Here is an 18,312-nt window from a genome sequence, read left to right as displayed (position 1 = left end):
ATTGAGATGCAACAGTCAAAATGTTTATTTCTTTAAATTTTTCTCTCAATGATTCTTTCATTTTATTTAGTAAGAGGGCGCTCACTGCTGCACAGCCTGAGCGTAGCCACAAACAAATCACACCGAGTTTCTGAACGAATCTGTCAATGTCAAATATTTAAGACTGTCAGTGACAGACATGCGAGTGTATGTTCATTTTTCTAAAATACTGTTTAATATTCTTCACAGACCTGAATATACTTTATTTCTTGTAAAAAAAGTTGGCAACCCTAGTTATTATTGACCTCGATATTTATCTTGACAGAGAGGCATACGAGTCATCATATATATTATGACGAAGCATTTTATTTCTAGTATGCAGTTGAAATTCAAAATGGCCGCTGCTCAAAATATTCTTAATCGATTAATTATTTTTGAAATCGATCTTAGCCACCCCGAGAACCTTGGCAACGAGACACGTTTCGACGAATTTAACTTATTTCTAACTTCAAAATATTATAGAAATTTATTCCTTTTTTAATAAAGATCTTTTTAGCATACACGAGTAAGTATGCCATAATTCATATTCTATGGGTAAGGTTTTTCTTTTTGTGTGCGCCAATAATTTTGTGAAAAGTAGGTAAAGACTTCTAATAGTCGAAACTGTTATATGATTCAATTAATTAGATAACTACAAATTAAAACCAGTGTCTAGTTATAGTAGATATATACATATGTTTCTCTTAGATCATTTATACGTCTACAAAGACTGTGACAGTTAGCCTTTATTTTGTGCAATTCGCGCACAACAACACGAAGTGACATACAAAGCCAGTGTAAGACGTAGCTTGTCACGCACACTAAAGGAATAAACCTGGCCCGTTTTCATCGGTTGTCTAGCAGCAAGAGGCTCTTTTTTGCCGTATAAATTATCTGAGATTTTTGTCAACTTTCTTTTTCTCCTTGGGCAGCGGAAGGAAGTAATTCCATATTGTATGCATATTGGCGAATTGGGCTGTGCATCTTATAATTGTTAAGAGCTGTGTTACCAAGATTCATAAAAATAAATTAATTTCATTTCATTTCCACCAACGAAGTCATAAGAGTCGATAACGACCCAATATTCTTGCATCCATCATTTACTTTTGTGGTGATCACTAGCTAAAACCAAGTTAAAATTTATTTCCATTATCGGAAAATTAATTAAGGGATAGAAATCAAAATACAGATATATATTTTAATGTACACAATTTATTCATATCGTATAGACTTATACAAAGACAATAAATTGTAAAATCCTCTGTCGCGGTCCAAATAAATAAATACTTAACTCCTCTCAGTCGTATCACAGCCCTTTGGGCAACAGGAGTAATACAATAATAGTACTGAACCATCACACAAAACACGACAACATCGATTTAAAAAAAAACGCTCAGCGCTTCGAACGATATTGGAACTGCGATCAAATCGCACCTTGTCAATGCGATAATGGCCCGGTATACTGTATACAAAATTATTTTTTTTTAGCAAATGTACAAAAATATCTTTAGTTATTTTACAGGTAGGTATGTTTTGTCAAAGGCACTGGTACTAATAGATTGATCATAGATACTTTCATAAAGAATATCGTAACGAAGTCTTAGAGTGATTACCAGAGGATTATAATCTTTTTGGTTTGGAACTTACGGACATTCCGAATGAGATATCTATACATTAATCATAAATAACTAATGGACTTACATTAACTTACCTAACTTAGCATATATAGTCTTTAAAGATCGATTTTATAGAAAGAGTCTTCGAATAGATGAAACAGATCCACTTCTCTTATTTATACATAAACATAGCTCACCACTAAAAATGCATTTTTTTAAATTCTAGAATAATTGTGAGTAGAGTCGTTTTATCTGCTCGAAAAGTCCGTAAACCGATTAGTCTCAAGCAAAAGCTCTTTTCTTGAGACTATCTCTAGCTTATATCTAACACCGACTACTACCATATTTAGGAAGGATAATGTTTAGGCGTTGCGACTTAGCCGCGTACAGCTGCACAAACATACAAATATATTCTCATCTCTTTACAAAGTGGTAACTTCGACTTCTAGGGAGGGGAGGTTGAGACAGTTTGTACGAATATATCGACAATTGATCGCCTGGTCCGGAACGCGATGCGGTATTCTGGTGCCGCTTAATGCTCCAGGGTACGTTGCTTGTTTTGGTGCATCATATTCTTTAGCGTTGCCACTTCTGTAGCAAGCCGTGCCAGTTCAGCCTTCAGGTGCGCGTCTTCTTCTTCCGCTAGCCTCTGCTCATCAGGTCGTTGCGGCCTGTACTCATTTCCTAGTGAGATCCCAGAATCCCTCTCGTCGCTTGAGCCTTCGCCGTCCCATGAGGGTGAGGAACGTGGGCCGGGTTCTTGCTTAATGTGTTGTAGTGAAAGCAGAGCGCTCGCGACGTCTTTATCGCCGAGGTGGGATTTGTGCCGAAGTTTAAGAGGTAAGCAATTATTTTCAGGGGCATACTGTTCGGCTGTCTCATCTCCTGAGCCTGATAGTGAGGATAGCTCGTAGGGAGATGGAGCGCGGCGAGATCTTGAGAGATTGAGAACGGAACCGGGTGGCTCATAGTGTGCCGGATGGGGATAATAAGCTTCAGGAGCTGGAAGTCTTTCCTGGTAAGGTTCTGGCGCACGTTGTGGTGGTGGAGAAGGTGGTGATGCAGGCGGACCCTGCGGTGGCGGTGGTGGGGCTGGGAATATACCGTTGCCCGACAGTTTGCTCCTTTTCGTCACGCACAGTACTTGGTCGCAGGTCGGGAGGGTGGCTAGCACTTGGTCAATACTGATTAGTGCCTCACCGCATATTCCATACTTCTCTTTAATGGCATCCAGCTGAGCTTTTAGAACATGGTTCTCCTTCGACAGTTCTACAACACGTTGTTCCAATACCATGTCATTGAAACGGCGTTTTTCCCGGGAACGCTTGGCAGCCTCATTGTTACGCCTCCTGCGATCCCAGTAACCATCATCCTTTTTGTTATCAGGGATAAACTCGCGTTGTTTACGTTGACCGAAAAAATCTTTCCTCTTGGAGAAATCAAAGGAAGATCCGTATTCGCTGGGGTCTCCAGACATGCCGTTGGGTGATGGTGATTGATCCATCTGGAAGTGTGGAGACACGGAGAGACGAGCGCGAGGCGGTGGTGGCACTCGCGCTGCTGTGGGGGCTGGACCCAGGTTGGCAGCAGCGCCGTTAAGCAGCTGTTGCTGACTCAAGATGAACTCAGCAACCATGTTTCGGCGGACAAGATTTGGTCCGCACGAATCTTCAAAACGATTCTGTAACAAAAGAAAACATACTATTAGAACATGAGCATTGCAATTTTCTAAACAGTCTTACAAAACACGCTTGCAAAAATTATGTTGCAAGATCCCGCGCAACATAACACTTGGATCACATTTATGAAACAGAGTTACGACATTATTCGCTCCCTTCATATAATGCGTTAATAAATCGTATTTCCTAACCTCTTTTAGAATTACACGTTGCGTTTGAGGTCGCACAGGATGTCCAGTTACGTAACTGTTTCCTACGAAAGAAAATTTGTCGAAATTTCAAACTGCTCGTGTTAGAATATAACAACTGTTTCCGATAGCTGAGACACGAGCACTGGCCATGCCTAAGAAAATGTGACTTGGATGTATTGTGTTATATTAGCTGATACAATAATTTCATCTGAGCAACATTATTATTTCGTAAGAACATCACGTTGCTTACAGCGTGCTACTCTCGAATGCTGACATCTTTTGTTTAAATATTGAATTAAACGATATTTAAATGTCGATGACCTATAGACACAAATGCGTTGTAAAATGATGAAGTTTTCAATTCCGTGGCTTTTTTAAACAAATATAACAGGAAGTGGAATGAAAACAGTTGAAAACATTATTAAAGGATAACAATGAATGATTTGTTAAGTGCCCATTGTGGTGAAACGATAAGTAGTCTATTTTTTTCCTTATCGAATAGAAAAAGTAATCACGTTCCAATACACGCGGGCAGGTCGATGACAACGTGAGAGTTCTTTCTAAATCTCAAATTATGCTTTTGAAAAGCTATTTGCATGTGATATGCGAGTATCGCCCGCCTGAAACAACGTGCCCACTCCAGATTATACAGTTTTATTCACAAATTAAGTCAACATGAAATTCGAAAAAGATCATTAGAGGTTTGCTAGAGAATTTTAAGATGTTTTTGAGGGATCTCGTTGCATTTCGAATATTTTACATAACAACTTCCTATTCCAATCAGGTTTTATAATTTAAATAAGAGACTAATGACGTGGGACTACAGAATTATAAGTTGATTGTGAGCTAACTTGGAATTTTCGGGACGAAATTCTTTTCTTTTGTCCTTTTAAGGTTATATATTTGTCAAAATAGTGCTAACTATTTTGTTGTGCTCAGATAATAAGTCGTCATGGTATGAAATACAAATGCTACATAATTTACAGTAATTAGCATCGATTCAATCAACGGATACCAGACGATCCGGCATCATCAATGTTAGTAGAGCAGCCTACATTGAAACCCGTTACATTAACAGTTCAATTACAACCCACTCTTATTGCAAGACATCCTACGGTTTTTGTTTGACGCTCCAAAGATGAATACGGACATTTCTTATAGGGAATTCTCTGCGTATTTGCATTGCCAGTTTATTAAATTTTGAGATTTAAAAGTAAGCCAATATTTATTTTTTCGGAGGGCATAGAAGTGGTTGTTTATGGTATTGTAAATAATGAAAGATGGTAATGAACACAAAGACGATGCTGTGTTGAAACACAAAAATCTCAGCACTTGCTTTTAGAAGCACATTTCATCTTACAATCAAGGCCATTTGCCGTTAAGCATTCATAACAGTATCGAAATGAATAATTAGTTATTCACAAGCCATTAACTGTTCTGATCAACGTTATATAATGAATAATATTACAATAAAGTAACGTTATTGAAAGAAATGTTATGTCCGTTACGATGTTACCGAGCGTAACACTTTCATACACCTCATTTATTGAATCTCTTTTACATTATATTATTTACGACAATGATTGCAAATTTCTTGCAATATTTATTTCCCACATTTTTGCGTCTTAATAATCATATTAATTCAACTATTAATGTATTTTTACTAAATGTAGCTTGGTTAAATTATTAACTAGTAAAATTATAACTTCTCAGAAAACAAGTGCCAGGTATAAAAGTACCAGGCTGACATAAGTAATTAGGTAACTCTTGTTCAATTAAACAGTTATTAAAGCGCATGACCGTTACGTAACTAGTTGCGTACATTTGGGTGTCAAGATAACGGTGATACTTGTTCAGCAAACGGTTATAACTAATCATCTACTTTCTTTGCTCGTTCCGTTAACCAAAAATGGGTTCTTACGGTATATTGATGCTTTTTATGTTCACCTGGTGTCTAAACTTGTGAATACTGTTATGAAACGATGGGTTGGGTAATACTGTTTGTTTTAGAAATACCATTGATTTTTTTTTGTGTTGCTTATTTATCCATATATATTCCATTTTGTAGGTAAAGAATCTATGTACTAACATAATAATTTTACTGGAATTGTATATGAAATATATTTTCTGTCGGGCTTCAAAGAAGGGTTAAAACAAATTTATATTTTATATACAAATATTTTGAATTTCCGATATTGGTTGAAATTTACAAAATTGAGGCTTAAAGGTTCAATCTATACTTTGAGGCGCTTATATTTGAGACAAACGTAAATGTATGTATTTTTGTAGATAGGATAAGAATAAATTACGAATCCGCTTGTATTAAACTTTTAACAAACTTGAACATATTTTATGTAAAAATACATTAATTTTGGAAGAAAAACTAATATTATAAATCGATTTTAATTCGAATGATAGCAACTAAAAGAGCAAAAATTATGAACACGCGACCATTATATTATAATGGAATTCGAAGCCACTAAACAAATCTAACATCTTTTATATACAGCTTTGGGTTAATGCACTCGTGAATGATCATTTTATAGTTTTAAGAAGGAATATTTAGTTATATTAATGAGGAATAATTTGACGTAGATATTAATTGAATAGTTGGGTTTCATTAAAGGCATAAAAATAACTGATTAGGTAAGGTTTTTTTTTTAAAACATATTTGGCGCGTTATGAATTCTGATTATTTTAGCGTAAACCAATCTTCTTTCATGAATCAACAATTTAATTTTAACCTTGCAAATAAGGCACATTGAGGCTATTTTATTTTGAGAGGATTTTACTGAATGTTGAAATCCCATTGTCTGGGTTCGACTTCTGTTTAGTGCCATAAGAAACAATAAAGGTGAATTTGGAAAATTCTCATGTAAGAGTCTAGTTAGTGGGTTTAAGTTATTCGAAAGCATCTTTGTTTTTTTTCCATCTTCAATCAATATGTATTTCGTATTTTAACCGCAGACGGTAGGAAGCAAAACATTTTGTATTCATATATTATTTGTATTGTATAATGATTATTATTATTATTTTACTTTGTTCGGAAAACTCTACGAGTACTTATAATAACTTTTAAGTTTAACGCGCTGAGTTATTTCAATTGACGAAGAAATCGCGTTTTAATATTCAACAGTTATTTGACAACTATCAAACTAACAAACATCAAGTTCTCAAACTTATTGTTTGTTTAAATATTTTGGAGAGCTGAAATCGTGACTATTTACTAGTTATTTATATGTGGATAAATAATCTACATTAACAATTATTACAAACAAATTAAAATTTCATTAATCATCATCAACTTGTGGAAATTTTTTTGTCTTACAAAATGAAATGGATGGCTCTGTTGTTGCCTTTGACATTTAAGATAGCTTAAAGGTTGCAAGCACAGTGGTTCCTCAGGTTAATTCTCTGGAGGACCGTTCATCACCCCCCAGTCACACGTGCTGTCAGCTCTCACGCGGCCAGAAACACGTGCTAATCTTGAACCTCACGTTGGAAGCTTGCGTAACGTTCGAGCACGTTTACTCTTCTTTAAACCGTTATATAAACCGCAACGTGATCCGGCCAATCCATTAATTATTGCCTGCACCGTTCAAGCCATGCCCTTGAGCATTTGTTTTGAATATTTGATTAAGTTATTCAAATGCCTGCATTATCATCATATTGTTTATTGATGTATTTAAACGATTGGGATTGACTTAAAATTATACAACAATACATGAATAAATAAGACTTTTTCATGTCAGAGTTTGTAGTTATATATTATCACGTTATTGATATTTTTATCAGAATAATTAAACTTTTTTATTGCATTGACCTTAAACAGCAAAACTAATTGCTTTGCGCTCTTGACCTTCTAATAGGAATCATAGACAACGGCAGCCATCTTGGAAAAAGTAGAGAAAGTAGTACAACGGTAACTTTCCACACGCTTACCGCTTATTGCGAGGGAAAAGTGGGCCGACCGCCACCTTCCATTTGTCATTTTACTGTGTGGTGATTTATGTTCTAGCCTTGTTCAAAATATATAGATTTTATTGGATGTCACTCTATTTTCGAGTAGGTGTAATAGCTGCGTTATACGTACCTACTGAGTAATAGATGTAATATTTTTTCAAACGAAAAAGCAGGAATTCAAAGGCTTATGTTTTTAAAATACGCTGATGTTTTGTCTGCACGAGTGACACGAATCCTTGTGGCATTATAGTCTATTTACACTCGAGGATTGTGGTGGAAGGTCGCAGTTTCTGGACATGTTTCAAGCATTTTTCTGGTCTTGACCGATTTTCGCATTCGCAAGCGTAACACCCAATTAAAGTTCGGTTTATTTATATCAGTCTCACGGTTCCCGATAGCGGCAATGGTGTCAAGGCCTTATATCGTAACTCGCGATAAACGGCCAATTTAAATTGTGCCACGGTTGTTCCGTTCTTCCGGTATGGGATTTCCCACAAAATAATCGTCAAAAAATAACAAATGTTCGGAATGCATCAACACTGCTAAGACCTACTTCACTCGGCCTTGCTCCATACAGCTAATTGCTACATTATTAAGAATCACTTAACCTATTTCAATGCTCTAGATTACTGCTAATTTGCTTAAATTATGTAAGATATTTTGGCACAATTCGGAATATTTTCTTGAGCGTACACCTGCATTATATATTCTCAGGATTTAGGACAAAGTCATTTTAAGCGTCACGTGTGACTCAAATGGGTTTTCGTTGCTCTATGCGTAATTGAACACAAATAAATTGATAAACTAAATACAGATGAGGAAAGTCATTGATCTCGAAAGCTCAAGTAGTTCAGTTGGAACATTGCAAGAATTATTGTTATTGAACTAGAATTCATTCAATATATAATTTTTGTTACATGATTTAACATTACAATTATAACTATCATTGTATATACTATTAGCAGCGTCAACAATATTGTTATCGTCTATCTTCATGGTACCTGCCATATGTTCTTTTGTAACCTAATTTATTTTGCAGATGTGAATTAGAATACCTGTACCTTTATCTGTTTCAGTTATCTTTTTGGTGTCATCAAAGATTGCGTCAATATGTTCCATATTTATCGGATGTAGAAATTTAGGACCTCAAATAAGAGTCAGCAATCTAGATGTTATCAATTGGTTGTATACACTCACGTGTAACAATATGTAGGTTAGAGTTACGAGCGTTGGAGATAAAAAAAATAGGTCAAGTTATCTCTGCTTGTCCTCGTTGAAATTATCGTTATATTGCGCGTGAAAAAATGTTGGTTACGTAAGAGAATTTATGATAATATGAACTATATTACTCATGTGATAAGATTTGTTTTACACATGGTATTTAGGGATTTGTTTTCTAACTATTTTTGTGAACTAATGCTGTTTTAAAATTATTAGTCACAATTTTTGTTATGAGAAATATTTATGACAATGTTACCTAATTTACTAATGCGATAGGGCTTACCCCCTTATTCATAATGGTCTGCTTACTTTAAACAGCCGCTAAGGAGTGTTTTTCCTCATTCTGATATAGGTCAATAGAAGAAGACAGAATGAGAATTAGCAATGCTTTAAGTTGGCAGACTATTATGAATAAGGGGGTAATAATTTAGATTTTGTTTTTATGTGTATCGGTGCATTTGTCTGACAAAGAGATCTATTTTTAATTATTATTAGGAAGACTATGTTTAACGTATGATTTCATCGCATGACTTCGAGAAATACTCCGTCAGGGTCAGCTTCAAGCCAGGGTTATACTCCTTGCACGAACGTACATATAATAAAATTCATAGCTATGCGAGGCATGATGCACGATTAACAAAATGCATGCGGGTATGGCCTTTACAGCACCTTCCGGATAACCTTGTAGTGAACTTCCTCTATTATATCATTAGATGAATAATTCGCACTAATGCGGATTTGATCAATAATATTTTATTTCAAATCAAATAAACGCATTTTTTTCTTTATACGTGCTATTTATGCCAACTGTATTGGTGGTCTAATTTATTGTCTTGGTTCACTTTGAAATTACTTCATTGTAGATGTCGGCTATTTTTAATTATTATTAATGGTGTGGCAATTTTTCATTGGTTCATTGGCAAAAATCTATAAGCCACATTCTCTCTCACAACCGTTTTAACCTTTACACCTTTATCGTCAATATGCTGCGACAGTTATTGTTAAAATACCAAAACAAGATGGCGACGCGATTAGATGAACTATATAATAGAAAGAACAATATCCTGCGGCTCGTATAAGCCGACGGTTGTGTTGCAATAAGTTGCGCAACACCGCCCTAGGGACGTTGCGTCACATAGATAGCTGACCTTTACAATCGATTCAATGAGTAGCTATCAGCATTGTTTGGATTAGCTTTTCTACGAACTGTATCAAGGAAACCAATGTACTTAGAATTTCGGCTATAGGAACAAAATTGTTGGATTATGCTTGTATTATAGTGATATTAATAGAAGTTATAGAAGTCGTAGCCCGCTCATACCTACATTCATATATAGTATATATATACGCCAGTTGAGAAGAAAAGACAGTAGAAAACAAGAGAACCAACGGACACTTTTTTTAAAGATTACAATTATGTCGTCTTGTTTTTGGTAAGACTTTATGAAATATACACAAGATAAAATATAGATAGTTTCCGTACATCCGAAGGCGAATGCACGCGGAATGGAACCTTGAACCAGTTGTGTAAGCGTTCACAATGGCTTACAACACACTGTGCCAGGCGCCAATTGCAACACCGAACTACTTACTGGCATTATAATATTTGTCAATTACAAATGTTAGGTTACCCTCACAATTAGCTTGATTACTGAAAAATTAAAATTTTATATTAAAATTGACTTTTCTTTTTAATTTTAATTTGAAAAATGTCAAAATTAAATATTATAACAAAAAAAAATTTTGGACTTAAATTTCTTTTGCAAGACAAAATTAATATTGAAGTTTATTTTCTTCACAAATCGCTATAAATCTAGCCGAGAAAGTAATGACAACATAAATTGATAAAGAAATTATCAGATTAAATTATTATATTTAACAAGACACTCTACGCTGCAGCTAACGGTAACAAAGAGATAATTTATAGATTTTCTTTTCGGGCAGAAATGAAAAATGTAAGATTTTATGGTCAAGTTATTTAGTCAATGTAGTCTTATTAACATAAAAAAATTTGGTAATTTTATTTTAAATAAATAAAAACAAAATTTTTTTTATTTATGTTTATTCTTGGAAAAGGTTCTCGTTCCCTTAGTCACTTTTTTGTCATTTTTAGAATTATAATTAAAACAAATACTATCATTAATGGTCAGAACTGCGGAATAACTGAAATAAATCTAAGTGCAATTGCGCAGGAAAAATGATTTAAATACGCAGATTATTGGCACGTATCTGGCAAACGTGAGTAAACAAAATCCAACTTCTAAATGTCATTGACACCGCAAAAACATTTCTATAGTAACGAATAAACGACATAGCGAAGCGAGGTTCACTGACTCATTTTAGTTAGTCATTGAAATTAATTTAAATTGATGTTAGCCTGACCATAAATTCGAAATTTTTAAAATGAATTTAACGCGCCGCGAAACGCAGCGTTTACGAAAACCGCCTTTTTATCTACGCTGAAATGTTTTTTTTATTTTAAATTAAGAATGAAAAAGACAGTTAAATAAATTATAATTAAATGAACCTATTTATATTTAAGTGAATAATTATTATTTTACATATTATATTATTACATATTTTCAAATCCAATAGGAATTAATTTTATTGGTTTAGATTGATCCTGGTTAAAATTTGTTAAATAATAAAAATATTCAAACAAAAATGATCTTAGTGAAATATTCCTGAAAAAATTAAGAAATAAATAGTGGGTCCTTACATAAGTATTTGCGGTAATTTTGAAGTCCTTTTTCCGGAATTATCCAAAAAGAGGGAACAATTGCATAGCTTCACTAAAAACGTCAAAACACAGAAACGTCTCCAATTATTGTTTATTTATTAAATTTAATGTTAATCACTCCCACTTGTCACGTCCCAAATAACTTTGTCACTATCACAATGTTATGACGAAATGTTCACTGCGATTTGTTGCGTTGGACTCTAGTCGGTAGGACACGTCTATCTTCACCAATGTCTAGAGTGCGACTGAATTTTGTAGTGGGGTTCGACCGACTCACGGTCTGCAACACTCACACAACTGTCCGTTCAATGTGTGTGTTCTGCAAATGTGTGCGTGAACCGACGTTGCAGTAGTGTGAGTGTTGTTTACGTAACTTGTCTTACTGTGTGTAATCATCATTTGGCTGTATTGAGTTAGTCAATGTAGTGTCCATTTTTTAGCTAATTTGTGATTGTGTCATTTATTTGTTGCGGTTCCACGAGATCTATCGATTGATAAACGTAATGGCGTAATGAATTTCATCTAGTAAGCAAATTATTGGCCAAATTTGCATTGGCTCTCGTTTTTGGGATATGCAAGTCGAGGACGTAACTAATCCGACTTTTGTTGTGCGATGCAATATTTGGAAATGTTTTACAAAATTGAGACAACTTGAAAATTATTACTATTTTGTATCTTTTATTTCAAGTCGGAGATTACGAACCGTTTTTATCTCGTTTAATGGTTCTGTATAATTTATTTTTAGTTTTTACTTCTAATAAGTTTATTTAATAGAATATAAGATCTACCTGCAACAAAATTGGATACCATCTGTCTAGATGTGTGGCTGATCGTTCCTCTAAAGTGAAACTTCAACCAATATATAGAATGGACGATATGACATGGCTACCTTCAAAAGCGCACACCTTCGTGAACACCTTGCTAATAGGCCGGCAATGCTGGATTGGATCTGTGATTCCTCTGGTGTTGCAGGAGAATGTGGGCGAATGGTGGCCAAATTCAGTCTCGTGCCAGATTTTGGCGAGACAACACGTCCTGAGGATGCCTCGTGTAGAGGCGAAACACGTGTCGAATTGTTTTTAAAAACAAATATTGGCGGAATGAACACTAAAGAAAACCTAAATCATTTGTATAATTAAATTGCTTGTTAGCCTTAGGTGAAATTGTAATAAAAATGATTAAACTAAGGTTTTTATCATATAAAGGAAAAATAATCTATATATATAAAAATGAATTGCTGTTCGTTAGTCTCACTAAAACTCGGGAACGGCTGGACCGATTTGGCTAATTTTGGTCTTGAATTATTGGAATTATTGGAAGTCTGAAGAAATAGGAAAATGATGCTAAATTAAAAAAAACAACAAATTTGTTTTTCCTTTGATGTGTCCATACATAATTTCTATGAGAGAATTTATTGACGCACGGTTTGACAGTTCTACTGTGAAACAATTTCATTACGACAGCAGGGTGCATGTTTTACGAAGTAATTTTTGATGTTATGAAATATTATTGACAAATTCATATAAAAACATTATTTTATTTATTATATACAGAACAACGTCTGTCGGGTCAGCTAGTGTGCAATAAAAATGCATCGATAATGTTAAAAATATTTTTAACATTAACAATAATTTACAATCCTTAATAAAAGCGAGCTGCGGGTAAAAAAAAATTAATTGCATTATCAAAATCCGCCAATGAAACCGCAAAATGGCGTTAGAAAATTTAAAGTTATAATTTAATCAAGTCAACAATCTACTGGTTATTATAAAGTGTAACAATTGTGCGGAAATGAACAATTATGTTATCAATAGCCGTTGCTTTTTTCTTAGGTCAAGTAATTGTTATCATGTTGGCATTGGTCAGGTCTGCGCTGTGATTTTTTATTTAATTAAAGGAAAGGTTAACGATCAGTTTTATTTTAAGATACTTCTATTCGGCTTTGAAACGATAAAAAAAATTTAACAAAAAAAACAACCTACTTCAAACATACTATTCCAAAACAATAGATATGCACTAAAAAGTATTAAAATAATTGCGTATTTGTATACAATGTAATTTATTAATCTAATTCTAGTTACGATTCAATGTAAAATCTAAAAATAATGTAAATTTAGAGGGCACAATAGATTCTAGGATTTAAGTACATTGAAATTTCCAAATCATAATAATAATAATCCACATACGTATAGAAAATTTAAGAATTTATGGTTTTCTCATGGATGCCATTGTCAGATCTGGACCAAATTACAATGGGACCACACGGGACGCACCAGCTTTTAAATAAAAAAGAATTATCTAAATCGGTTCACCCAGTCGAAAGTCTGACAGTATGGCGGTACTAACAGCGCTGAAGGGTACCACACACAACTCAGCACTAATACACGAATGTCACCAAACCCTGGAACAAGTTGCCTCTTATAACCGGGTAACTCTGCAATGGATCAAGGGACATAGCGGTTCGTTAGGAAATGATGCAGCGGATGAGCTTGCAAGGCGGGCATCGGCAAATATGACTGGTCCATTGGCACTTCTGTCACTGCCCTTCAGCCAAATGCGCTCATGGATACGCTCTCTCACCAACGACCTACACAACACCCGATGGATGAATGTCTCAAGCTGTAGACAGTCGAAGGAGGCGATACCTACAATGTCGCCCAAACTGACACGTAGACTTATCAGCCTCAACAGACATGACATCCGTATAATGGTGGGCACCCTAACGGGTCACACATCACTAAACAAACACCTTTTCACAATCGGCGTAACGGACAGTCCTAAGTGCAGAGGCTGTCTGGCCGAAGACGAAACAGTTGCTCACGTAATCCTGGAATGTGCGGGGGTGGTCAACCAACGGGCAAAAACCTTAACCAATACGAGGTCGCTCCAAGAAGTCTGCGAACACCCCAGGAATGCTCTGAACTTCTGGAAGGAGCTGGTTGGAGTAACTGGCCATTACTGCACGCAAAATGGACCCATGCTAGTGGTTTAATTGCGGAAACAGGAGCCCCTATACCATACCATACCATACCCAGTCAAAAGTTTTGAGGTAACAAAAGATACCGACGAATTGAGAACCTCCTCCTTTTTGAAGTCGGTTAAAAAGATAAGAAATTTTAAAATATCTAATGCAACTAGTAGAAGCTATAAACACGTAGTACATTATTTTAAAATAAATAGTTTAAATTAAATACTTTGGTTTACATTTTTGTCATTTTCGTTTTTTTTTTATAGAATAGGAGGATAAACGAGCGTACGGGTCACCTGGTGTTAAGTGATCACCGCCGCCCACATTCTCTTGCAACACCAGAGGAATCACAAGAGCGTTGCCGGCCTTTAAGGAAGGTGTACGCGATTTTTTTTGTAGGTTCCCACGTCGTATCGTCCCGGAAATACCTCACAAGGAAGCTCATTCCACAGCTTTGCTTGCAGCTCCTTGAAAACCGCACTGTGGACGCACGCAAATAAACTCCATGTTACTCAAGTTTTTAAAATCTCTTAATCAGCTTTTGATTTAATTCATTTGAAATAAACACAGAAAAAAACAAAATTTTCTCCTTATATTAGTTAAGATAAAATTTTGTCGAAAATAACTCAGTTATTAAACAATCAATTTAAGTGACTAGCTATTTCATAATCGCACGATTCCCCCATAGAAGGCTTATTAGAAGCTAGCCCGTAAGAGATGGTTTACGCATGTCAAATTTTTCACTTTTTCCATTGGGGAGCCACTGGTAAGTAAGTCAATGTACCGTGGTTAGCAAAATCATCAGGAATCCACGAATATCTTAAAATACCGACTGTTAAATCAGAGAGTTTGAGTGTGTTTGTTGCATCATTTTACATTTTACATATTATACTGTAATTGAAATGATCTGTAAATCTTGATATAAAAGAGTGGCAATGAGTTTCTTGCTACTTCTTCTCATCAGCTCAACCATTTACGAAGTAGCGGTAAATTCAATAAGAAAAATATTTTATTTTTTGTGTCAAGTGTCATTTTCGTGACCTACTTGAATAAACTGATTTTGATTTGATTGAATTGATAGATCGAGTGGTACCAGGCCAAACACAAAGACCGTCTTGAACAGCACTAAAATCAGTTAAAGACATGCTTACCAATGCCAATGGTTAAGCGACTGAAACTTGACCACATAATATTATAAATAGGAGGCGCGGCACTCCAACGTCATAGTCCCTCCAACAATTCCGCTTATGATCTTGGTGACCGATGGCAGAATATTGCATGGTAATGTATATCATATACTTTTTAGTTTTAACATTCTTTATTTTTGAAGATACAGGGGGGGGACACATTTTACCACTTTGGAAGTGTACCTCGCGCAAAGTATTCAGTTTAGAAAAGAATGATATTAAAAACCTCAATATCATTTTTGAAAACCTACACGTACGGGTTTGATGAAAAAAAATTTTGAGTTTCTGTTCTAAGAATGGGGATCCCAAAAAATTTAATGGCCTCATAATTTTGTGTGAAAATCTTTATGCGGTTCACAGAATACATCACATTCTCATAGTTTCGGAAAGTTGCTGTGACATACGGACGGACAGACAGACAGAAATGACGAATCTTTAAGAGTTCACGGTACCCAAAAAAAGTCTCACCAACTAATAATTAACGACTCTAACATTTAAGACTTTTAGGTTTGAAATCACGCCATTACGTATATTATTCCCCTAAAACCTATCGGCCTTACAAATAAGCTTGGTATAATGTTATACCTGAGAATAAACCAAGAATATGCAATATGTTGACTATATCGCTGACAACACTGTCAATACAAATAGAATTCTGAAGTTTTCCGAATGTTAAGTAGCCTTGCAATTAACGCGGGAAACGTTATACGTCCGAATAAATCTATTTGTAGTCTGTTTGTAAACATTTTGCTGTTACCTTATTACTTACCGCATTCTCAGTTATATACTTTATACCAAGTTTATTTGTAAGGCCGTATAAGATTAGAATAGAAAAGAACAGAATTGAGAATTATAAACGTTTTGGAAATATTCCGTTCATACACGTCATTATGCTAATATAATTAAATAAAGACTCAACGTGTAAACCTGTCAGGTTTTTGATGACGTCGTGTTACGAGAACTGTTGACGCGATACAATAATCAATGAGAAATCAACTAATTATTAGTCATCCAATCTTTCTTACGAACTGGCACCAAGTGGAGCGATCCTGTCTGTTACACGCTGAAATTTCTCACGATTACATAGGGCACACAAAAAGTTTTGCACTTCTAGCAAATCGGAACTATTTGAATTTCGAATATTATATTTTTTGAAACCTTGCAACTTTCTTAGTAATAAAAAAAAACAATTGGCGGGAAATCATTTGTCTACGTACGTAAGTTCTACGTACGCAACGAAAATGGAATTAAGTCGAAAAGATTTTAGAGCGATGTTTTTTATGATTTTAAAAGTTTTCTCTCTCCGCAAGACTGTGGCGCTCGTCTTCAAAATGCTTTTGGGAGAAAAGTACCTTGCTTGAGCACCGTGAGTTTCCTGAATTTGAGAGAGGTCGGGTATCTCTACATGGTTAATTTCGTGAAGGGCGGCCTTCAACTGCCGTCAACGAAAATAATGTGGCTACTGTTAAGCGGCTAATTGAAGAAAACCCGCGGAACACCTATAAGACAAGTCGAGGACTATTGGGGATTGGTTCATACCATTTGGCTCATGCCAAATTCAGAAAGTTCAGAAACTTTGTTGTCGTTGGATCCGATGAACTGAAAGCGGAGCAGAAGCGGGCTCGCGTGGAATGGTGCTCACATATGCTAATGAAGTACAACCACGGACATTCTAATGCTGTTTATGACATTGTCACAGGAGACGAAACGTGGATTTATTGTTTTGAACCCGAAAACAAACAGCAATCTTTGTGAATGAGTGTTTGAAAATGAGAACAGGCCAACAAAAGTGAGGCAGGCGAGAAACGTTGGTAAAAAAATTATCGTATTTTTTTCTCAGCTACGAGTCCCATCTGCACAATTCCACTTGAAGTTCAAAAAAGTGTTAATGTCGATGCGTATTCTACCATTTGTTTACCCAGGGTCCAAAAGTTCGCGAAAGATGAGACAGAAAGCCGTGTTCTCCTACATCATGTCAACGCTTCTTCACACACAGCTAACAAAACTAAGTCATTTTTAGCTTCCGAAAATGTACAAGTCGTTAACCATCCTGCACATAGCCCCGCCCTAGCATCCTGTGATTTCTGTATTTTCACCAAAACCAAAGATTTGATGAGGGGTTTCACTTTTACCAATTCCAAAGAGGCAGTGATAGCGTTCAATCAGCACGTAGAAAACATGCCTTCAGATCTCTGGTCCTCCTGTTTTAAAAATGATTCGATCGCATGAAAAAATGTTTAAAATGTAGAGGAGAGTATTTTGAAAATCAATAAACATAATATTTTGTGTATAACATGTTGTTTTTTTATTTTTCTTCTTCTTCACAGTCGTTCCCTCATTGCTGAGGAACGTGACTCCGCTTAAGTTCGTCTACAGCTTTCCTCCATCTGTTTCGGTCTGTCGCATGGTGGAGTGCGATGCTGATGGGTTGGTTAGTCTGCTCGGATATTTGATCAGACCAGCGTCGTGGGCTCCGGCCTCTTGGTCTCTTCCCCTCAATTTTCCCGGTGACCATCAAACGTTCTAGGTTATCAGCACCGCGTCGTGCAATGTGGCCAAAGTATCTCATGATCCGCTGCAGACATGTAGTGGATAGACGTGGACTGTTCCCTAGTTTTAGCTGTTTAAGGATCGAGGCGTTAGTGCGGTAAGCCGTCCATGGTATCCTTAGCATGCGGCGCCAGCACCAAATCTCAAACGAGTCAATCCGTTTTTTTTATTTTAAGTTA

At 35.7% G+C, this 18,312-nt stretch overlaps 1 protein-coding gene across 1 annotated transcript; it reads right to left on the bottom strand.

Annotated features, from left to right (window-relative positions):
- Nucleotides 1-1,210: 1,210 nt before the first annotated feature.
- LOC126970112 (uncharacterized) lies at nucleotides 1,211-11,691 on the bottom strand. Its single transcript, XM_050815837.1, has 2 exons — nucleotides 11,408-11,691; nucleotides 1,211-3,315 (listed from the first exon to the last, which is right to left on the bottom strand). The coding sequence occupies exon 2, from the start codon at nucleotides 3,268-3,270 to the stop codon at nucleotides 2,167-2,169; it is 1,104 nt and encodes a 367-aa protein (XP_050671794.1). The 5' UTR covers nucleotides 3,271-3,315; nucleotides 11,408-11,691; the 3' UTR covers nucleotides 1,211-2,166.
- Between the last annotated feature and the right edge of the window lie 6,621 nt (nucleotides 11,692-18,312).

This window comes from Leptidea sinapis, chromosome 20, assembly GCF_905404315.1.
Source record: "Leptidea sinapis chromosome 20, ilLepSina1.1, whole genome shotgun sequence".
In the NCBI taxonomy this organism is placed as follows: Eukaryota; Metazoa; Arthropoda; class Insecta; order Lepidoptera; family Pieridae; genus Leptidea; species Leptidea sinapis.
This window is presented reverse-complemented; position numbering and strand designations above follow the sequence as displayed.

Bases quoted from the DNA above. Each gene is read 5' to 3' on its own strand.
- LOC126970112 (XM_050815837.1), bottom strand. From the start codon at position 3,270: ATGGTTGCTGAGTTCATCTTGAGTCAGCAACAGCTGCTTAACGGCGCT.